The 20,015-nt window shown below is 45.8% G+C and overlaps 1 protein-coding gene across 1 annotated transcript in view; it reads right to left on the bottom strand.

Annotated features, from left to right (window-relative positions):
• Positions 1–20,015, bottom strand: part of CDH8 (cadherin 8) — a 455,531-nt gene that overhangs the window by 305,160 nt on the left and 130,356 nt on the right. Inside the window, exon 2 of the mRNA XM_084813265.1 lies at positions 11,079–11,373. Coding sequence (XP_084669391.1) covers positions 11,079–11,373 — 295 coding nt within the window. The remainder of the gene's footprint in view (positions 1–11,078; positions 11,374–20,015) is intronic.

The following is a 20,015-nucleotide window of genomic DNA, read 5'->3' as shown; positions in this document are numbered from 1 at the left end:
AATCCTGGGAACTGTTAGTAGCATCATCAGGTCATTAGAGAGCTGAAAAGCAAAGAAAACATAGAAAAAGCAGCAAACACTGAAGGAGTTGGAATTCCTTTGGGGAGAAGAGATTGGGAACATGGGGGTGTTCCTGGACAGTTACAGGGCAGGTAATGTAGGAGAGGAAAGGAGCAGTAGCTCACCTGTACAGAAGCATCTGTACGGAGCTACCCCACCAGAGCCTGCAACATGGCTCACATTCACTTGCCTCCCTCATTGATTGACTGCTCGCCTCTCAAGCTGTTTGAGAGGATCGTCTGTGTGTACCTCAACCAGCATGCATTCTATCCCCTCTCCTTTTCCACTGCTCCCCATCATCTGCAGTACTGGAGATTTGGGGGGAGGGGGGTGCTCTGAAGAAAGCGGCTGCAGGGCCCTGGGTGTTTGCCTGAAGGTCCAGCCATAATGGTGCCATACCCATACATAGAGAATTGTGGATATGTTCTGTTAGGGAACTGTGCACCCAACATTTGTTTTGCCTCTAACACTCAGACTACAGCAGAAACAAATGTTGGGTGAGCCAATTATCTGTCAAATTCTCTAAATGTGAGTTTCCATGTAAAAATCATCATTTTAACGTCTATATTTTGTATTTGCAAACTTCCCCTGATTTCAGCTATAGCTGCAACATAATAGCTCCTGATGATAGTCCCAGTTTTTCAGTTTTTTTTTTTTTTAATTATTATTGAAGTTGCTTGCTGTTGATAAAAGTCACTTGCAGCACGAAGGAGAATAGCAGAAGTGACAGCAATAGGAAAACAGCTAAAGCAGTGACAAACTCAGCTCCTACCTTGAATTTTCTACTACACTGAAGGTTAAGGGGAAGGGGTAGAACCGACTGTATATACCGACCTGCTGTAACAGTCATTCATAGCCCAAGTAATTCTATGGGACATACACATGCTGCTAAAAAGCAGCTGCTCCATCTTGGGGCTTACAGAGGGAATAAGGTGGAAAAAAATCTATCACTTCGAGCTTCTTTTGTGTATTAACTTGGAAGCAGCAGGTCTTAGAAATGTTTCACTGGGGGCAGGGGAACTATGAAGAACAAGGTTCTATTCATACTCTATTTACACAGTTGCAGTCTAAGCCCCTCCTCCTGCAATAGAGGTGGGTGGGAGGGCCTCTTTGATGACCCCAGCTGCAGAGATGGAGCAAAACAATGGCTACTAGTCCTGATGGCTATATGCTACTCCCTGGTGCAGAGACAGCATGCCTGTAAATTATTACCAGTTGCTGCTGGAAAACAACAATAGGAAGGCTACTGTCTTTCTCCCCTGCTTGTGGGCTTCCTGGAGGCATCTGGTTGGCCACTGTGGAAAAAAGGTTACTAAGAACATAAGAAGAGAAATGGGTCCATGTCAGACCAAGGGTCCGTCTAGTCCAGTATTCTGTTTTCACAGTTGCCAAACAGCTACCCACAGGAAACCTACAAGTAGGACATCAGTGCAACAGCACCCTCCCACCCATGTTCCCCAGCAACTGGTACACATAGGCATACTACCTCTGATACTGGAGGAAGCATATAGCTATCAGGACTAGTAGCCATTGATAGCCTTCTCCTCCAGGAATTTGCCCACTCCCCTTTTAAAGCCATCTAAATTGGTGTCCAACTCTACTAGTGCTGTGCTGAATCCTGCCCCTAATTTTGGGAAGCTTTTTCTCTCCTTACGAAAGAGGCATTGCAGATTCCTCAATTTGTGGCAATTTCTGAACAGTTGCTCAAAAATTTGCACAGCTCATCAGAAATTTGTGCAAATTGTAGAAACAATGGGGGAAAAGATGCCCAGGGAATTCGCAACAGGCCTGACTCACTGCAGACCAAGTTGGGCACCATAGCAGGAACCAAAACAAAGTCTGGAGAGCTGAGCCTAGGAAAACCCATTGAACTTCACCCTGCAAACAGATTTCTCTGACATCCCTAGCATGAGATTTCTGTGTTGACTGAGGCTGGGGAGATGGAGGTTCTACTGCGGATTCGTCCCCTGAGCTTGCTCAGAAGCCAAATCTTGTTTCCCCTATTAAATGTACATCCGGGCTGGGATCAAAACAACTCCCTTTCTCATAGTACTTGAACATGGGGTCATCCAGTGAAACTAAGATGAAGAATTCATTTATAGAATTTATTGTCACATATAGTGTTGATGGCCACTAGCTTAGACAAATTCATGGCTATCTACTAGAGGAAATTAACCATGATAGTTAAGAGGAACCTCCAATGTTCAGCAGCAGTATGCCAGTGAAATTATCAGTTGCTGAGGAAGACAGTGGGAGAGGGCTATTATTCATTACATTTCCATACCACCCAAAGGCCAAAGCTCTTTGGGCAGTCTACAACAATTAAAACCATATGATACAATATGATAAACTACTATATAAAATTCTAAAACTACAATATAAAATGAAAAGTCACAACCAGTTAAAAAAACCCTAGCTGCAGTGCAAAGATTTAAAATGCAGTAATAGTTTCGAAACAACAGAAACTGAAAGGCTAAAATGCCTGGGAAAACAAGGCACTGAAAGAGCACAACAACATAGGCACCAGGCAAGCCTCTGTCAAGATAGTTTTCATGTTCTGCTTGTGGGCTTTTCAAAAGATGTTTTGCATAGCATCCCTCAGAATTCCCAGACAGCATGACCATTGGCTATTCTGTCTGGGACTTCTGGGAGTTGCAGTCCAACACATGTCAAGGCCACCAAGCTGGGGAAGGGCAAGATAGACTTTTGTTCTGATCCAGCTGGGCATTATGAAAGCACATTGCTTTGACTCATGGGCATTATCAACATTTCAAGGCAGTGTTTCACTTTTTTGGAGTTTGTTTCTCTTCACACTGCCAAAGGTCTTGGTGTGCATGAGTGTTTGCAGCCCGTTACCAAAACGTTGGCAAAAATATAAATATCTAAACCAAACCAAAAGCCTTCACTGAGTGTGCCTCACTGTATAATTAACACATTAAACCCACATTTGGGTCATAGAAGCTGACACAGTGGTGGAAAACTCCTATGCCAATTTCAGCAGAAGTGATTTAAAGGAGCTAAGACGTCAAACCTCAGAAAATGCTATAATTGACAAGCCAGCCCAATCTTAACTCCACAAGCGCTCCTGGGCCCAGTCCGGTTAGAATGGAAGATGGCTTTGTACAACTGGTTGTACCAACTGTCAGAAAAATGACAGTTCTGCCCTCTTACGCTAATGTGTATGGCTGTAGTACTGTTTTAAAACTGCAATAGGGCAGTCTATTGTTTTCAGAACCCTGACAGGATGCAGCGATGGCAATAAAGCGTCCGGGCATTTTTCCAAGTAAACATTTATGAGCATCTCGCCTTGACAGCTTTATATTACTAAAAGTCACATTGTTGGCCAGTTCTGAACAAAACAAAACAAAACAAAACCTCAAAACAAAAACACTCTACTGTTACTTCAGGATCTCTTTACACATTATATGTGTATATAAACACTGATGCTGGGGGAGAGAGGGCAGGACAGGAGAGGGAGCCTGAGTGACTGACAGATCCACCTAATCATAGGGTAGGGTTTACCAGGAGATCTCCAGTCACTGTGCTTTGGGGGTGGAGAAGAATGGGACCATGAGATGGCCACTCTTCCAATTCCACCAGGCTTAAGTATGAAAAAAAGGAACCTTAAAATTGTTATTTTAAGCATCATAACTTCCTAGCTGCTGCACCTATCCTTCCAGAAATTTACAAGTTTAATGCCTCAGGACACCTCTATGGCATGTGCCATTTTCATAACAACTCCACACACACACACAATCAATGAGGGTAGGGAAATGGGAAATCACCCCCTCCTTAAATTGTGGACTCCCCTTCCACATGAACCATTGCACCTACCCTTCTAAAACTTTGCAGGTTTCCTAGTTAGGGGCGCCTCTAGGCTGTATGTCATTTTCAGTAGAATTGTATACAAAGAACATAGGAGAATAAGTGTGTCCATTTTTGCAGACCTCAAAATGTCAAGGCTGCCCTTGCACAAAGCCTTCTGCACCTATCATTTTGAAATGTAGCAGATCTTATCCCCTCAGAAGGGGAAACTCTACCTCAATTCTGTCCAGATTATATCCTTAAAAACAAATAAAAAACATAAAGGTGCCTCTCTCTCTCTCTCTCTCTCTCTCTCTCTCTGTCTCTCTCTCTCTCTCTCTCTCTGGGTAAGTGTCAGTAACATTTATATTTCTGAGCAGAACTGGACACATAAAATAGAAGGAATTTTTGGAGAAAAGCTAATGAATAATTAATATTATAAATTATAATTAGTAAATGCTGATGTAATGTAAAATGCACTGAATGAAACCAGGAACAAAAGTGTGAAATCAAAATGGACTGGGAATTATACACACACACAATCCAAATAAATAATGGGGAAAGAAGCTTGTTGGATTTAACTTGTCTGCTGAAGACACACAAAACATGGAATTTCAGAAGAAAAGTAATGAATGAATAAATAAAATATTATAAATTATAATTAATCGATGCTGATGTAATGTCATGTAATGCAAACTGAGTTGAATGAAACAAGATCATAAGGAGAAACGTGGTGCCTGTGCTCACAAATGTACACCCACCCAGACACTCTTCTTGGCACCTAACCCCACAACATCCAAAAAGAAAAGAAAAGAAAAGAAAAGAAAAGAAGGTACTTTTTCTTAATTGACACAGCTGGGATTGCTGTAAAATAGGTTTATGTTGAAGAAATTGTGTTCAAAGGAGTTGTTTATTGTGTTGGGGCTCAGACACCAGCTCTACCTTGCACTCAGTCCTTTCAGCAGGTTACTGTCCTTTGCCAAGGCTCTCATGGCAGCCATTTTGTGGCAGTGCCCAGGACAGCTTATCAAATTGCCAAATGTGCCCAGGGACCAAAACATTGTCTACCTCTATGCAACTCTGTACACCTGAGAGAAAATGGAAGAAAGCTTGCTTTTGAAATGAAGACTGAACAAAATCCTCAAATATTCCTAATGACACCACACTGGCTTTCTGTAATATACAGATGCAGTCATTATGGAGAGAAGATTAGCTATGGCTCTCTCTAAAGCGGCAGTGGGGGTCTGCCAGACCATAGGCTGGATGTGGCCTGCCAGCCCTTTCCGTAAGAAGGCTCTGGGGTTTGGTCAAGCCCCCTCGCTGAAGCCCTCCCCCTAAGAAAAGACTTGATATCTGTTTCGCAGGAGATGCTAAGGACTGAACTGAGAACTTTGTATATGCCAAGCTTGTGCCCGGTCACTGAGAATGACCCCTCCCTGAGCTACAGAACACCCCTTATTCCTCTCTCCTCATTTAGCAATTCTGCTTGGCATCTTCTCAGTTCAAGCAGTTAACTGATTAAATCCACTCAAAGACCTTACCATCCCAGGCATAACATCTTTCCTTTTAGTATTGCTAGCTAATTATAGTGCGGTGGGAGGAATAAATGAGTACATATCCTAAGTGGAGCATCTGTGTAGAGGAATGCACACAAATGAAGAATTAAACATCAACATAATATCAATAGAATTATAGTGGTGTGTTGGATCAAACCTTGATAAATCTTCTTCAGCTACACTACCCTAAGCGCAACACCGTGACTGGAATACAAACATAACTAGTGCTGGGCTGAAAATTTCTCCTACATAATCTTTAACCATTCTCATTCAATTTGATAGAAAAGAAATTGCTTCCAAAAATAAATTCAAAGGAGAAGAAATTCTGGATACATTCCCATGCGTTAGATTCAGGTTTATTGTGCTTAGCTTACTTATGAGGTGGCTGAGTTTTGTGCACAAGTGTCTTGTCTTTCATTGTACCATTATCTCTCTGGCAGCCTGTATAGGGTTGGCGGAGAATTTCTCCCCGAAACTTCGGGAGGCCAAGCGCCAATGTGTTCGGCCCCCCAAACAAGTTTCGGGGAGAAATTCTCTGCACCCCCCCGCACCCCGCACCCCCCCCCCGGGACGGGACATACCTTTGCCGAATGTCCCTCCCGGCGGCGGGTCCAGCCGGCGGTTCGGCGGGTGTTCGTCCGGGGCGGGAGCGGCAGCTGGGCTTTCGACCAGCTGCCGCCGCCACCATTCCAATAAAAGAAGAAAAAAAATGCCCTCGTGATAGGCTACGTGACGATTAACGTAGCCTATCATCGCTAGATTTGCAAAGTCAGCCGTGTTAGGCTACGTAAATTGTCACATAGCCTATCACGGGTGACTTCAAAAAAAAAAAAAAGCGCGTACGGATAATGGCGGCCCCCATAGGGAGCCGCCATTCCCGTTCCTTATTTGGTCGCTGTAGTCTACGTAAATCTTTACGCAGACTACGGCGAAAATAAGGGCAACGCTATTTTCATTGCCCTTATTTTCGCCATAGTCTACGTAAAGGTTTACGTAGACTACAGGGACCAAATAAGGAACGCAAATGGCGACTCCCTATGGGGGCTGCCATTTGCGTACGCACTTTTTTTTTAAAGTCACCCGTGATAGGCTACGTGACGATTTACGTAGCCTATCACAGCTGACTTTGCAGATCTAGCCATGATAGGCTACGTTAATCGTCACGTAGCCTATCACAGGGGCGTTCTTTTTTTAAAAAACGTTCTAGTTCGCGGCCGGGCGAGGCAAGGTGCCTCCTCCCCGGCCTGAATTTCAGCCGGGCAAGGCGGGAAGCCTCCCCCCCGGCCTGAATTTTGGCCGGGCGAGGTGGGAAGCCTCCCCCCCCGGCCTGAACTTCACAGGGGGAGCAGCAAAGCGCCTCCCCCCCACCGCGAAAAGCTTCGAGGACAGGTAAGTGACTTTCGTGCATCCCTAAGACTGTATCCTTCCTCCATTACTTCTTACACTTCCCACCCAGGGGAAGACAAAAGGAGGTAATTCCTCTCATAGGGCTTTTTTCAGATCAGGAAGCAGGGATGTCAAGAGAATTCTGCCGCCGACTGAAATGGGATCGAATTCCATTCAGTCCGTGCCACGAAATCCTCTGCGGAACGGCACCACGAGGTCCTGCAGAGCTAGCAGCCATGCAGCTTTTTTTCGTTATCCGCAAAGACTTGTGAAATTTTTGTAAATAAAAACGCAGTATAGTAATATTATGATAATAAATACATATATATATATATATATATATAAAATGATTTGTGCTTACTGCCTTGTTTGTAGGTGTTGTTTTTAAATTGAAATCCTCCTTCTCCATTGGGGAGTTTACTTTCAGCCAAAACACTTCCTCTTCCTGGGGGCTTCCCAAAAGAAGGCTGTCTTAGGTGTGCTTGAGCAATAAACTATTTGTTTAAAGCAACGCTGTTTTAAAGAAAGACAAAACTGTTTAAAATGACCACGCCAGTCCTGGAGCTTAGCAGGGAGAATAATACATCGTGCAGGGCTCCAGGACCTTTTTCTTTCTTTAAAACAGTGTTGCCTTAAACAAAGAGTTTATCCCTCAGGCACACCTAAGACAGCCTTCTTTTGGGAAGCCCCTACAAGGAAGAGGAAGTGTTTTAGCTTAAAGTAATTAGTGCACATCAAGGCAGGGGGAAAAAATACGATGTAAATATTTATGAAAAATAGCAATTCTTATGGAAGTTATGCAGACTCATGGAGAAGGCTGGGCACAGGAATTACATTTGTTGGTACAGATTTATCTACACAATTTTTCAGAGCAGAAAAAAAGAGGATAATTCTGGAGACTTGTGAACAGCAGAACGGAGCACTGAATGCAAACTGTGGAAGTCAAGCAGCACAGAAGGTACACAATTCGTGCATCCCTGTCAGGAAGTGCAGGCAACCTGGGAGACTGCAGAGCAATGGAGAGATGTGTAATAGAAACACACACACACACACACACTTCCCTCAGCCATCTCACAGTGATTAGGTAAGATCAAAAACACCACCAAAATAAATTCAAAGTAAATTATAAATGCACTGAGAACGAGGGAGAAAAATGGAAGCCTCTTTCATGGGGGAAGAAAACTTTCAGGAACATGGAGGTCAGATTTTGGCATGGCCCTATCTCCACCTTTCCCATGGAGCTGGACACAACAATCCCCCCCCCCCGCCACCACTACAGGGTTTTCAGGGAAAGAGTGGTATTATCAGCAACTGCATTAGAGGCAAGATGCATCCATGATCACCCCTCAGATATTTAACATTTGGAAGACCTTGGAGAAGGAGCTGAACTGTGAAGAATAACAGCAAGAGTTGAGTCAACATTTCTCAGCAGACATCTTTCTCAGAAAACTCCTGAGATTTTTCTTTTCTTACCCACTAGAAATAAAAGGCCATGCTGCAGAATTTTCTCCAGATTTTCTTCACCATTATTTTTTTTGTGGTGGCTGCATTCCCTTCCCCCACCCCATGCCCTGAAATGTTGGTACGAATGGGGTATTGTGGAGGATGCAAATGGGGGGCAGGCTGCCAACACAGTTGATGCTGTTGCAACTTGCAGTGGGAGTGCAAAAAACAACAAAGAAAATCCAAGAAAGAAAAACCTTAGGAAAAAAGAGAGAAAGTTGTGCTACAACCTACAACGCTTGCCAATGGTGAATCTTACCTGTGTGAGAAACTGTTTGAGAATTTCTCCTCCCCTTGGAGAAAAATCAGTGAAATTCTACCCCCAATTTCTGCCCACAAATAGGGTGGAGAATTTTGAGAGGCCATATGCGTAAAGCTCTAAATATAACTCATGTGTTGTTCAGGTGAGACATTCCAGTACAACTATTCAACGTTCAGAATGGTTAAAAGTATTGTTTCTAGTAGTGCTGTGCCAAAAATCTCTCCCACATGTTTTGACTATTCTCATTCAATTTGATTGAAGAGAAATTGCTTTCAAAAAGATATTCAATGGTGAAGAAATTTTGGACAAATTCTCATGGGCTGGGTTTGGGTTTCTTGGACTTACCTTACTTAGGAGGTGGCTGAGGAGTGAGCCCAAGTATTCTGTCTTTCACTGTGCTATCTTTCATCTAGGCATGGCGGAGAATTCCGCCACGGATCTTGGTGAGGCCGAATGCCAGTGCATTTGGCCCCCTGAAATCCGTGGCGGAACAAAGCCCCTCACCCCGCAAAACGGGCCCGGAATGGAGCCTACCTTTGTCAGCCGTTCCGGTGCTCCTCGAATGGCAGCCACGTCTGCAGCCACCATTCATGTCTTTCTAATGGACATGATAGGCTATGTAAATACTTACATAGCCTATCACGGCTAATGCAGGGACACCATTTGCATCCCTGCGGAGGCTGTGATAGGCTACGTAAATATTTACATAGCCAATCATGGCAAAAAAAGGGAACGCAAATGGCGGCGGCTATGGCGGCCGCCATTTGAGTTCCCTTTTTCACCATGATAGGCTACATAAATATTTACGTAGCCTATCACAGCTAAAAAAGGGAACGCAAATGGCGGCCACCATCGCCGCCACCATTTGCGTTCCCTTTTTTTTTTTTTGCCATGATAGGCTATGTAAATATTTACATAGCCTATCACGGGCTGGCATAGGGATGCAAATGGCGTCCCCTACACAGGATGCCATTTGCATCCTCAGCAGCCCGGCAGTGGCTGGAGGCTGCCCTGTGGGTTGGCCCAGCCGGCGGCTCCGCGGCCTGGCTGTGGAGCGGAGCCAGCCGGGCAGGATTCCAGGGGGGAGGAACGGATCGCCTCCTCCCCCGTTGAGGATTTTGGGGGGAGGAATGGATCACCTCCCCCCACCTGCGGAACCCGGCGGAGCCAGGTAAGCGGGGTTTCATACACCCCTATATCTATCTGGCAGCCTGTAGTCTCCTCAGCTTCCTACACTTCAATTAAAGTCCAGTTTAAGTCATCATGAGGTAATTCCTCCCATAGGGCTTAAAAATAAAATCAGGATGTGCAGGCAGCCTGGGAGGCTAGCTGTGCTTAGGTAAGCTCAAAACCCCCACAAAAAATAAATTATTAAACATCCTGAATGAGGCAGAACAATGGAAGCATTTTTCATAGGGGAAGAAAACTTCAGGGAAACTGGAGGACAGATTTTGGCAGAGCACTAACTAGGGATGGGGGAGAATTTCTCCCCAAAACTTCGGGGGGCTGAGTGCCAACGCATTCGGCCCCCCGAAATCGGTGGTGAAATTCTCCGGCCCCCCTGCCCCCCCCGGGATAGGACTTACCTTTCACGAATGTCCCTCCCGGCGGTGGGTCCCGGTGGCGGTTCGTCGGGTCTTTGTCAGGGGCGGGGGCAGCAGCCGGTCTTTTGACCGGCTGCCGCCGCCGCCATTACAAGGAAAGTTAAAAAAAAAAAACCACCCCCGTGATAGGCTACGTGACGATTAACGTAGCCTATCATGGCTGACTTTGCAAATCTAGCAGTGATAGGCTACGTTAATCCTTACATAGCCTATCACGGGGGTGTTTTTGTGTGTTTTTTCTCGGCCGGGTAGACGGGGCACTTCTACCCGACCTGACTTTCGCCAGCGAGGGATGGGGCGCCTCCCGCCCGGCCTGAATTTCAGCCGGGCGAGGCGGGAAGCCTCCCCCCCTCGCATGAACTTCGGGGGGAGAAGCGAAGCACCTCCCCCCCACCGTGAAAAAAGCTGCGGGACAAGGTAAGTCCCTTTCGTACATCCCTAGCACTAACTACACCTCCTCCCTGGGGCTAGACACAATACTGCCCCCACCTGCATTGCAGTAGATGAAAACTGGGGGCCAGCCTGAGAATATACTTGATACTGACGTTGAAGCATGAAAAACCCCAAACCCCTTATCAAAAAAAATAAAGACGTTGTGCTACAAGCCCTGCCAATGGGGAGCCCTGCCTGGGAGAAACTGTTGAGAATTTCTCCTCCTCCTGGAGAAATTCGGTGGAATTCCCCCCCCCCAATTCCTCTGCCCACAAGTAAGGTGGATAATTTCAAGATGCCATTTGCACACAGCTCTAGTTTCCAGTGGAAAGCCTTCATCAACCATGGATATGCAAATATGAGGTGGGAATGAAATATAGTGTATTTTGTTCATCAGCAAGTTGCTCTGAGTGCATCGATCTATATTTAAACCACAGCCTTGCAGAATACTTTGGAGCTATACACACTTACCCACGATGGACATTTCTGGAACAGTTGCATGATATGGACCATCAACAAACTCTGGTGGGTTATCATTGATGTCTTGAACCTTAATAATGAATTCCGAAGGGGGCTCCAGTGGTTTGTTTGTATCCCTATCGACCGCTTGGGCCGTTAGCGTGTACTCGGCTTTTTCTTCCCGGTCAAGTCTTTTCATTGCATGAATATCCCCAGTCTTGTCATTGATCACAAAGATAGTCCCAGCTCCATCGCCTGACAGGATGTACTTGATGTTGCTGCTTCCAGGATCCAAGTCTGTGTGTAGCTGAAATGGCAAAATAAGCAATTCAATGATAAAAGAAACAGCACACAGCAGTTTACGTTTGCATGGGCTTTGCCACACATTCTCCCCACCCACACCCACCATTTGTGCTCTAATCCAAGATTTATTGATCTATATTAAAGCTTGAACACAGAAGGAGACCAGGCTGGATTATCCACTGGGCTGAAGGAACTACAGCCCCCCAGCCTAACATCTTGGGGGGGGGGGCACTAACTAGCCCAGATTCTCAGCTTTCAAATAAGAAAAAAGCAAGTCTCTAGCTCTAATAAAACCCGAGATACAAAACGAAGTGTCCAGATTTCTATCCAACCATTTTTTTTTAGAAATAATCTTGTGACCACCTCTCAGTGCAAGAGTGAAGTCATATTCCACAATTAGAGATAAGGATAGAGTGACTACTTGCCTGCAGAAGGGAGTTCCTGGGTCATTTTGAACCCAGTTTATTTTGGTCTATGCTTTTGGAATAATGATAGCTGCCCATAGAAAACCATTGAGAAATCCAGAATTTGTGTAGCCATGATTCAGCAGTAGCTGGATGTGCAGTGGCGTATCCAGCCCAAATCAATAGGTAGCAGGAATGACAGGATGTTATATTCTTTCTAGCTCAGGTCTTTATGCAAAATAAATTATTATTAATCACATTTCTATACTGCCCATAGCCGAAGCTCTCTGGAGAGTTTACAGAAGTTAAAACATTAAATACAGTATAAAAAGTGTAAAAGCCATTTACATAAAAGCACCCAGACAATATACACAAGCAACATATAACTAAAAACAACTTTGAACTGTCAGCCATAACTAAAGACACATCCAGGACTGATTAAAACTCATCATGTGCTGCCAAATACCTGAGAAAAGACATAAATCTTAACCTGGCACTGAAAAGATAATACTGTTGGTGCCAGGTCGACCTCATCAGGGAGCTCATCATTCCACAGATGGTGGGGGCACCACTGAAAAGGCCCTCTCCCTCATTGCCCCCTTCCGAGCTTCCCTTGGAGGAGGCACTCGGAGGAGGATCTTAGATGCTGAACGTAGCAGACGGGTAGGTTCATTTTGGGTTAATTATTATATAATGTTATATAATGTATATAATAATGTTTATAATAATAATAATGCTTTTTATTACCACATTTATAAATTTATAAATTTATAAATAACCCCCTTGCAAATGCAAATAAAGTTTGCCATTATACACATATTGTGTGTGTGTGTGTGTGTGTGTGTGTGTGTGTAGTGGTGATGGTGTAGGTGAAGGGGGGGGGGAACCAATGGCTGAGTATGGGTTATGTCAGCCCTGCAAAGTGGTCCATTGTTGTTGCTGGGAGGGGGTGTAGTAGTGTACCGCTGCAGTATTGTTGTCTAGCCTGCTGGTGCTTTGGAGGTTTTTTTTTGGGGGGGGGATATGGTTGGGAGGGGTGTGAAGTTAAGAACTAGGAGAATGTTTGCATAAAGTTTAGTAACAGTGCAATCATCTACATACCAACTCAGATGTAAGTCCTACTGGGTTAATGGGCCTTAACACCAGGTAAAAGAGTGCACAGGCTATATTTTCTTACCTGGGAGTAAACTGCAATTAGCTCAAGGACTTCTCTGAGTAGACATGTGGAAATTGGGCTGTTTTTACTGTCTGTTCCCTCTAAGGAGAGCCTTGTGTGGTGCAGAGTGGTAGGCGGCAGTATTGCAACCAAAACACTCCCCATGACCTGAGTTCGATCCCAGCGGAAGCCGGGTCTTGGGTAGCCGGCTCAGGTCAACTCAGCCCTCCATCCTTCCGAGGTTGGTAAAATGAGTACCCAGCTTGCTGGGGGTAAGGTAGTCACGACGGGGGAAGGCAATGGCAAACCACCCCGCTACAGTCTGCCATGAAAATGCCAGTGTAAGCAGGCGTCCCTCTAGGGGTCAGTAATGACCCGGTGCTTGCACAGGAGGAACCTTTCCTTTTTCCTTCCCTCTAAGGACAGCTCAGCTGCTCCAACTTAAAAGTATTCTCCAGCTACTCCACTGTCTCCTCCCCTTACTGACAGACAGAAAGCCCTTGTCTCCCTTTCCAAGTGTCTGTGTGCATGTCCATGTGGGTACAGGTGTACGAAACCCCATTTACCTGGCTCCGCTGGGTTCCGCAGGTGGGGGGAGGCAATCCGTTCCTCCCCCTGGAATCCTCGATGCGGGGGGAGGTAATCCATTCCTCCCCCCCCAGAATCCTGCATGGCTAGCTCTGCTCCGCTGCCAGGCCGCAGAGCCGCTGGCTGGGCCAACCCGCAGAGGGGCCTCCAGCCACTGCTGGGCTGCTGTGGATGCAAATGGCGTCCTGCGTAGGGGACGCCATTTGCGTCCCTATGCAAGCCCGTGATAGGCTACGTAAATATTTACGTAGCCTATCACAGCTAAAGCAGGGATGCAAATGGCGTCCCCTATGCCATTTGTGTTCCCCTGCTTTAGCCGTGATAGGCTACGTAAATATATACGTAGCCTAACACGGGCCGGCATAGGGACGCAAATGGCGGCTGCTACGACGGCCGCCATTTGCGGCCGCAGCAGCCCAGCAGTGGCTGGAGCCGCCACCGCCGAAGCCGGAGCCAGGTAGGCTCCGTTTCGTGGGGCTTTTGCAGGGTGGTGGGGCGGGGGGCTCCATTCCACCACATATTCCGGGTGGCTGAATTCACTGGAATTCAGCCCCCCTGGGATCCGTGATAGAATTCTCTAACATCCCTACATGTGGGAATTTGAAATGCTAGTAACTCAGTCACTCTTTGTGAGATTTTTGCGGGCTTCATGGCAAAAGCGTTCCTCTGCCTAGAACAGCAGTCAGTTTCCCCTCCCTTAACATCCTCCTCCCACCATTATAGAAGAACAGCAACACATCAGCTCCCCAGTAAGTAAGTGCATTGAGTTTGAGTATCTCAGCCAATGTCTCAATAGTCATTGAATTCTTTCTGTGCTTTGCAGTAACCTGGAGGAAGGAAAAGGGGAGAGGGGAAAATATTTTGGCTGCGATTCTGTGCACACTTAGCTGAGAGTTCAGTTAAGTCTTATTGAACACAGTGGAACTCTTTTCTAAGCAGACACGTCTCTGGTTGTGTTGTATACTTTTATTTCGGAGTAAACCCCATTGAACACAATGGTACTTCCTAAAGTAGACATGCACAGGGTTGTACTGTTAATAAAGTGCCTTTGAGTTCATGCTCATGCAGAAGGTAGAGGCATGTAGGTAAGCATACGCAAAAGGCTGTTCCTGAACTTTCAAATGTTTACTGTAAGAGTTGGTGCCAGTTTTCAGGCTCCTTCCTTGAAGGGGTACTGGATGCATCTCCTGTAGGGATGTACGAATCCCTTACCTGGCTCTGCGCAGGGGCATCCGCGGTGGAGTTCCGGCCGCAGCTGGGCTGCTGTGGCCACAACTGGCGGCCATCGTAGCGGCCGCCATTTGTGTCCTTGCAAGCAGCCGTGATAAGCTACGTAAGTATTTACATAGCCTATCATGGTAAAGGCAGCCACACAAATGGTGTAGTGGCCGCCATTTGCGTGGCTGCCTTTACCGTGATAGGCTACGTAAATACTTACGTAGCCTATCACGGCTGCAAGGACGCAAATGGCGGCCGCAGCAGCCTGGCTGCAGCTGGTGGGGAGACCAGCTGCCGCTGCTGCTGCCGGAGCTGCCGCCAGAGCCGCCGCCGGAGCTGCCGCTGGAGCCGCCGCATCCGCCCCAGGTAAGTTTTGTGGGGGGACGGGAGGCCGTTCCGCCACGGATTCTGGGGGCTCACTGGAATCTGTGGCAGAATTCTCTGACATCCCTAATCTCCTGTCTAGTGCACATGCGTGTATATGCATGTTTCTACATTGAGCAAAACACCCACAAAAATCCATACACTTTCCAGAGCTTCCTACTTTCAGTTTCTCTGCAGGATTAGGAAGGGCTCCTTTACACAGCAGACATGTGGTTTGAACTGAGGGAGTGCCTCCTTCCCTCCCTGGCAAAGGAGCGGGGGGGGTCTTGTTTTTGTAGTTTAACTTCTACTGTACTCTTTTCTCACAGCCCCCAGGAAACCTCTGACTTCTGACTTACTTCTGAGTAGACATAAAATGTAAGATTGTGCCATTAAGTTTGCAACCCTTAGCACATTTACATGGGAGCAAACCCTGTTGAGCTCAATGGGACTTACTTCTGAGTAGACATAAGATCACCCTGTAAGTTTGCAACCCTCGGTACATGTACTTGGGAGTAAGCCCATTGAACTTAATGGGGGTGCTCTGAAACAGAGGACATTCCTTCTGAGCTTGGTGGGGTGGGGGATCAGATGTGTCTCCCTTCGTTGCAGGGAGGCATTTTACCCTCTTTTCCCTCCAACTGTGAAATGTGATCAAGCAAAGTCCTTCCTCAACAAGACTTGAGCAGAGGCAGGAGTTGCAATTGGTGGGCGATTCTTGCCCTCACACCTGTCAAATCTGCTCCTGCATGCCCCTCAGCCCATCCTAAATGTCCCAACAACTGAAAACAAATGCCCAGAGCAGGCAGACACAGCGGTTTCTTCTGCTATTGGATAATTTCACAAAATACCACATGTTTTGTGTTTGGGGAAAACACGGAATAGGCTGGGGGAAATTGTGGGAGGCAGCCTGGAGGGTAATGGTGTCATCTAAAAAGCCCACAAACTTCCGTGACAGAGCCATCTCAATAGCAGGATAAAACCTCTGTGTGATGACGCCCTATGTGTGTGCACACAGTATGGCATAATGCAGTTCACGGTTGGCCATTTTATATGCTAAGGAGGCTTATTATGAACATAGTGGCAGACAATTATGTTTTTCTAGAAAATCTATTTACTGAATTTTATTACATTTATGTTTTTCCTTTCCGCGGGAGCTAAATCCTTCCCCATTTTTAATCTCACAACAACCCTCTGAAGTAGGTTAGGCTGAGAAGCAGTGACTATCTCGAGGTCATCCACATGGGAGGTAATTGCTGGTCTGCATGCAGCAAAATGTTCTGGGACAGTCATGACTCTGGGTGTGTGAGTGTCCTGTCTGTTGTGTCTGAGGCAGTGAAATAGTCTGTGTCTCTTTTGCACGTGTGTGTGTGTGTGTGCATGCGTGTGCGTGTGCGCACACTGTAAAAGGGGCTGTTAGTGTTTGTAATTGAGTTCTCCAGCATGGATTAGATCTTTTGCTTCCAGGAAAGAATGGAAGATGATTTTCACTAAAATAGGTTGTGTGTGCACGTGTGCATGCATGTGTATGCATGTGTTACACATACAATAGCTTTGGCTTTGGGTGTGTGCATGCACAAATGTCATATGTGAGTTCAGTACTGGGGTGAAGGGGGGACTCTGGAGCTAACCCACTAGAGAGGGTTAGCTCCATGATTTATCATGACCTTGATCTAGGAATGGACAAACTCATTGGAGTCCATGCTCAGTGGATGATCCTGCTGCTGCTGCCACTGCCACTTGCCCACATGAGCCAGGCAGGCTACATGAGCCCCTGGTGTAGCGGCTGCCATTTGCGTGGCTGCCTTTTGCCGCAATAGGCTACATAAATACTTCTGTAGCCCATCATGGCTTGACAGCCACGCAAATGGTGGCCGGTGTAGCGGCCGCCATTTTCAGCCACAGCAGCCCAGCCATGGCCGGAATTCTGGCTGCGGCTGGCCCTGGCCGGCGGCTCCGCAGAGTTGCCGTGGAGCAGAGCCAGCCGGGGAGGATTCCAGGGGGGGCGGAGCACCTCCCCCCCACCGCTGATGCCCTGGAATGGATTGGTGAGTGGGATTCATACATCCCTAGAATCTGTCAGTTTTGCTTTCTCCCACATTTGACTTGTTTTAATCTCAGGGTTTTTTCCCATCCAGAATATGAAATAATTTGTGAATTTTAGTAAATTCTTGTCAGAAACAAAAATTTTACCCATCCCTACAAAACAGAATGTAATCAAAGGTATAATAAGGGTGCAATCCTATGGAGATAGAAGTCAGCCTCCAAACTCTGGGGTTGACACCTATCCAGTACAGGGCAGCCAGAGCTCAGAGGCGATGGCCGCAATCCTCGCTTTCATGCGTTGGCCGCCCTGCATTTTCAGGTAGATGTGCGATTTTGTGGGTCTAGCCAGGGATGGGGGCAGGGGGAGGCCATGGGCTCATAGGAAGCCTCATAAATGGCTTCTGCAGTCTCCACCCCTCCCTGCCCCTGAGACCACCCACTTTTCACTCTCTCTGCACTCTGCTTCTGAGCATGGAGAGTAGGCAGTATTGAGAGAACCACGCTGGCTATGATGGGGTGGGGTAGGGGCAGGCAACAGGGAACCAAGCTCGGAGCTAGGGCTCTGAGCTCAGTTCCCGGGAAACCAAAAAACCCTATGGCCCTCTAGACAGTGTTTAGTGGCCATAGGATTGCTTCCTCCAACATTCACCTCTTATACAACCAACTATTTTTAAAGCCCTGCTTCTATCATGAAAATGTATTTTGATCTATTATCACTCAAAAATGAACAAATGTACAAAATGCCCCCTAAGTGATTATATAAACGACAGAGTGAAGTAGTAACAAATACAATTTGTTTTGGCTAGTTTGTTTTTTTTCTTTCCACTTTTTTTTTAAAGCTTTTTAGAAGGAGGATTTGAGTACATTTAGAAAATTTGATCACACTGCTTTTGGCTTAGTTGACAGCACCAGTAAAGGATCCTTCAGCTTGACAGCTGTTTAATTGAATAATAGTAAGGAAAGACTTAAGTAGTGCTCATTTCCAGCGGGCTATTCTTGAAACAATGTTTTGCAATAACAAACTACTAAAACAGGATGAGAAGCTTTATTTTCAAAATAATTGTGCTCCCTGAATATTATGCAAACCCCTGTTCACTAGGCATTATGTAAGTCTCACTGGAATGATTGTTAATCACTTATTAATCACTTATCAAGTACTTTCCATGTATTGAGGATTTACTCATCTCCGAGGAACAGGCTTTTGATTTCCAGCACTGCATTGTGGATTTCCAGCCAGCTTACATTATTCTATATCTAAACAGGGTTATATAAAGTTGCCCTTTCTCTCCGTCCCTCTCCCCCTCCCTCACCCACACACATATTCTTCTTACAATATGGATACCTCTATACACCACTAATTACTGAAAATCAGCATTCGGCTAATAAATCCAAGGTGTTGGTTGTGCTTTATAAATACGTGGAGGTACTAAATGTCTAGTTACAATAAACACATGTTTGGTCTCTCTCTCTCTCTCTCTCTCTCTCTCTCTCTCTCTCTGAATATAGGGGAGGGGGTTGGAACACTCAAAATATCAAGTGCCTGTAAATAACTACATGCATTTAAACAATAGTCATTTGTTTTAAAATAGGAACTATAATTGCATGGCAACACCCTAGCCCAACCACCTTAAGTGCAATTAAAAAGGAGTGTTAAGTACATGATTTACTCTCCCAGTATATCTGTTGGGGGCTGGATCAGACAATGCCTATTCCCAGATTTGTCCAATAGGTGTGGTGGGGCCTGCCATCACTGCCCACCCACCAAGCCTGCCTTTTCTCTGTCCTCTCTGGAAGTCCACGCTAGTACCTATTTTTGAAATTTGAAACTGTTATGCATGTAAAGCCAAACTATGTGGTCAATTCTGAGATTTTATTTTGGATATTGACTGAAAATGGGCATAGAAACATTGGCTTTTATGCAAGTAGACTTTATTCAAACATTACAAACTAGGGTTGGGTAAACAAGCAATTTTTGTAATTTCCCAGATTCACCAAACACCATCTTGAAATTCGGTTCACCACATTTCCCACATTCACTTGCATCGTCATTATTATTATTATTATTATTAATATTATTATTATTTTATTGCATTTATATCCCACCTTTTTTCCTCTTCCAAGGAACCCAAGGTGGCTTACAGTCAGGGCCAGAAATATTGGAACAAGGATAACTGTTTTGGCAGTTGGCCTCTGTACACCACCACATTGAAGTTGAAAGGAAACAAACCCAGATGGGAGCGAAGTCAGGACTTTCAGCTGTAATTCAAGGGGTTTGACAAACTGGGGCACTGACCATTCAGGAAGTACAGCCAGTGGCATGTACACATCCCCATCGTGGGTGGCTCATAAGTAATGGAACAAACCAACATCATTTCAAACTGAAGGATCGCCTTTAATACCTGGATAAAAATTCTTTGCAGTCAATGACTGCCTGAAATTTGGAACCCATGGACATGACCAAATGCTGAGTTTCCTCCCTCGAGACGCTTTGCCAGGCCTTCACTGCAGCTGGCTTCAGCTGCTGCTTCTTTGTGGGTCTTTCTGCCTTCAGTCTTGTCTTCAGTAAGTGAAAAGCATGCTCTATTGAGTGGAGATCAGGTGACTGACTTGGCCATTGAAGAACATCCCACTTCTCTGCCTGGAGAAACTCTTGGGTAGCTTTTGCTGTATGTTTTGGGTCATTATCCATCTGCAGTATGAAGAAGCATCCTATCAGTTTGGCAGCATTCGGCTGCATCTGAGCAGAAAGTATAGCCCAGTGCACTTCAGAATTCATCCTGCTGCTTTGATCAGCAGTCAGGTCATCAATAAACACCAGTGACCCGATTGCATTGGCAGCCATACATGCCCATGCCATAACACTGCCTCCAC

The sequence above is a fragment of the Heloderma suspectum genome, chromosome 8 (assembly GCF_057233095.1).
Source record: "Heloderma suspectum isolate Gila_16-S chromosome 8, 16-S_ref, whole genome shotgun sequence".
In the NCBI taxonomy this organism is placed as follows: domain Eukaryota; kingdom Metazoa; phylum Chordata; class Lepidosauria; order Squamata; family Helodermatidae; genus Heloderma; species Heloderma suspectum.
Note: the sequence above shows the minus strand (reverse complement) of the source record. Positions and strands in the feature narration are given on the sequence as shown.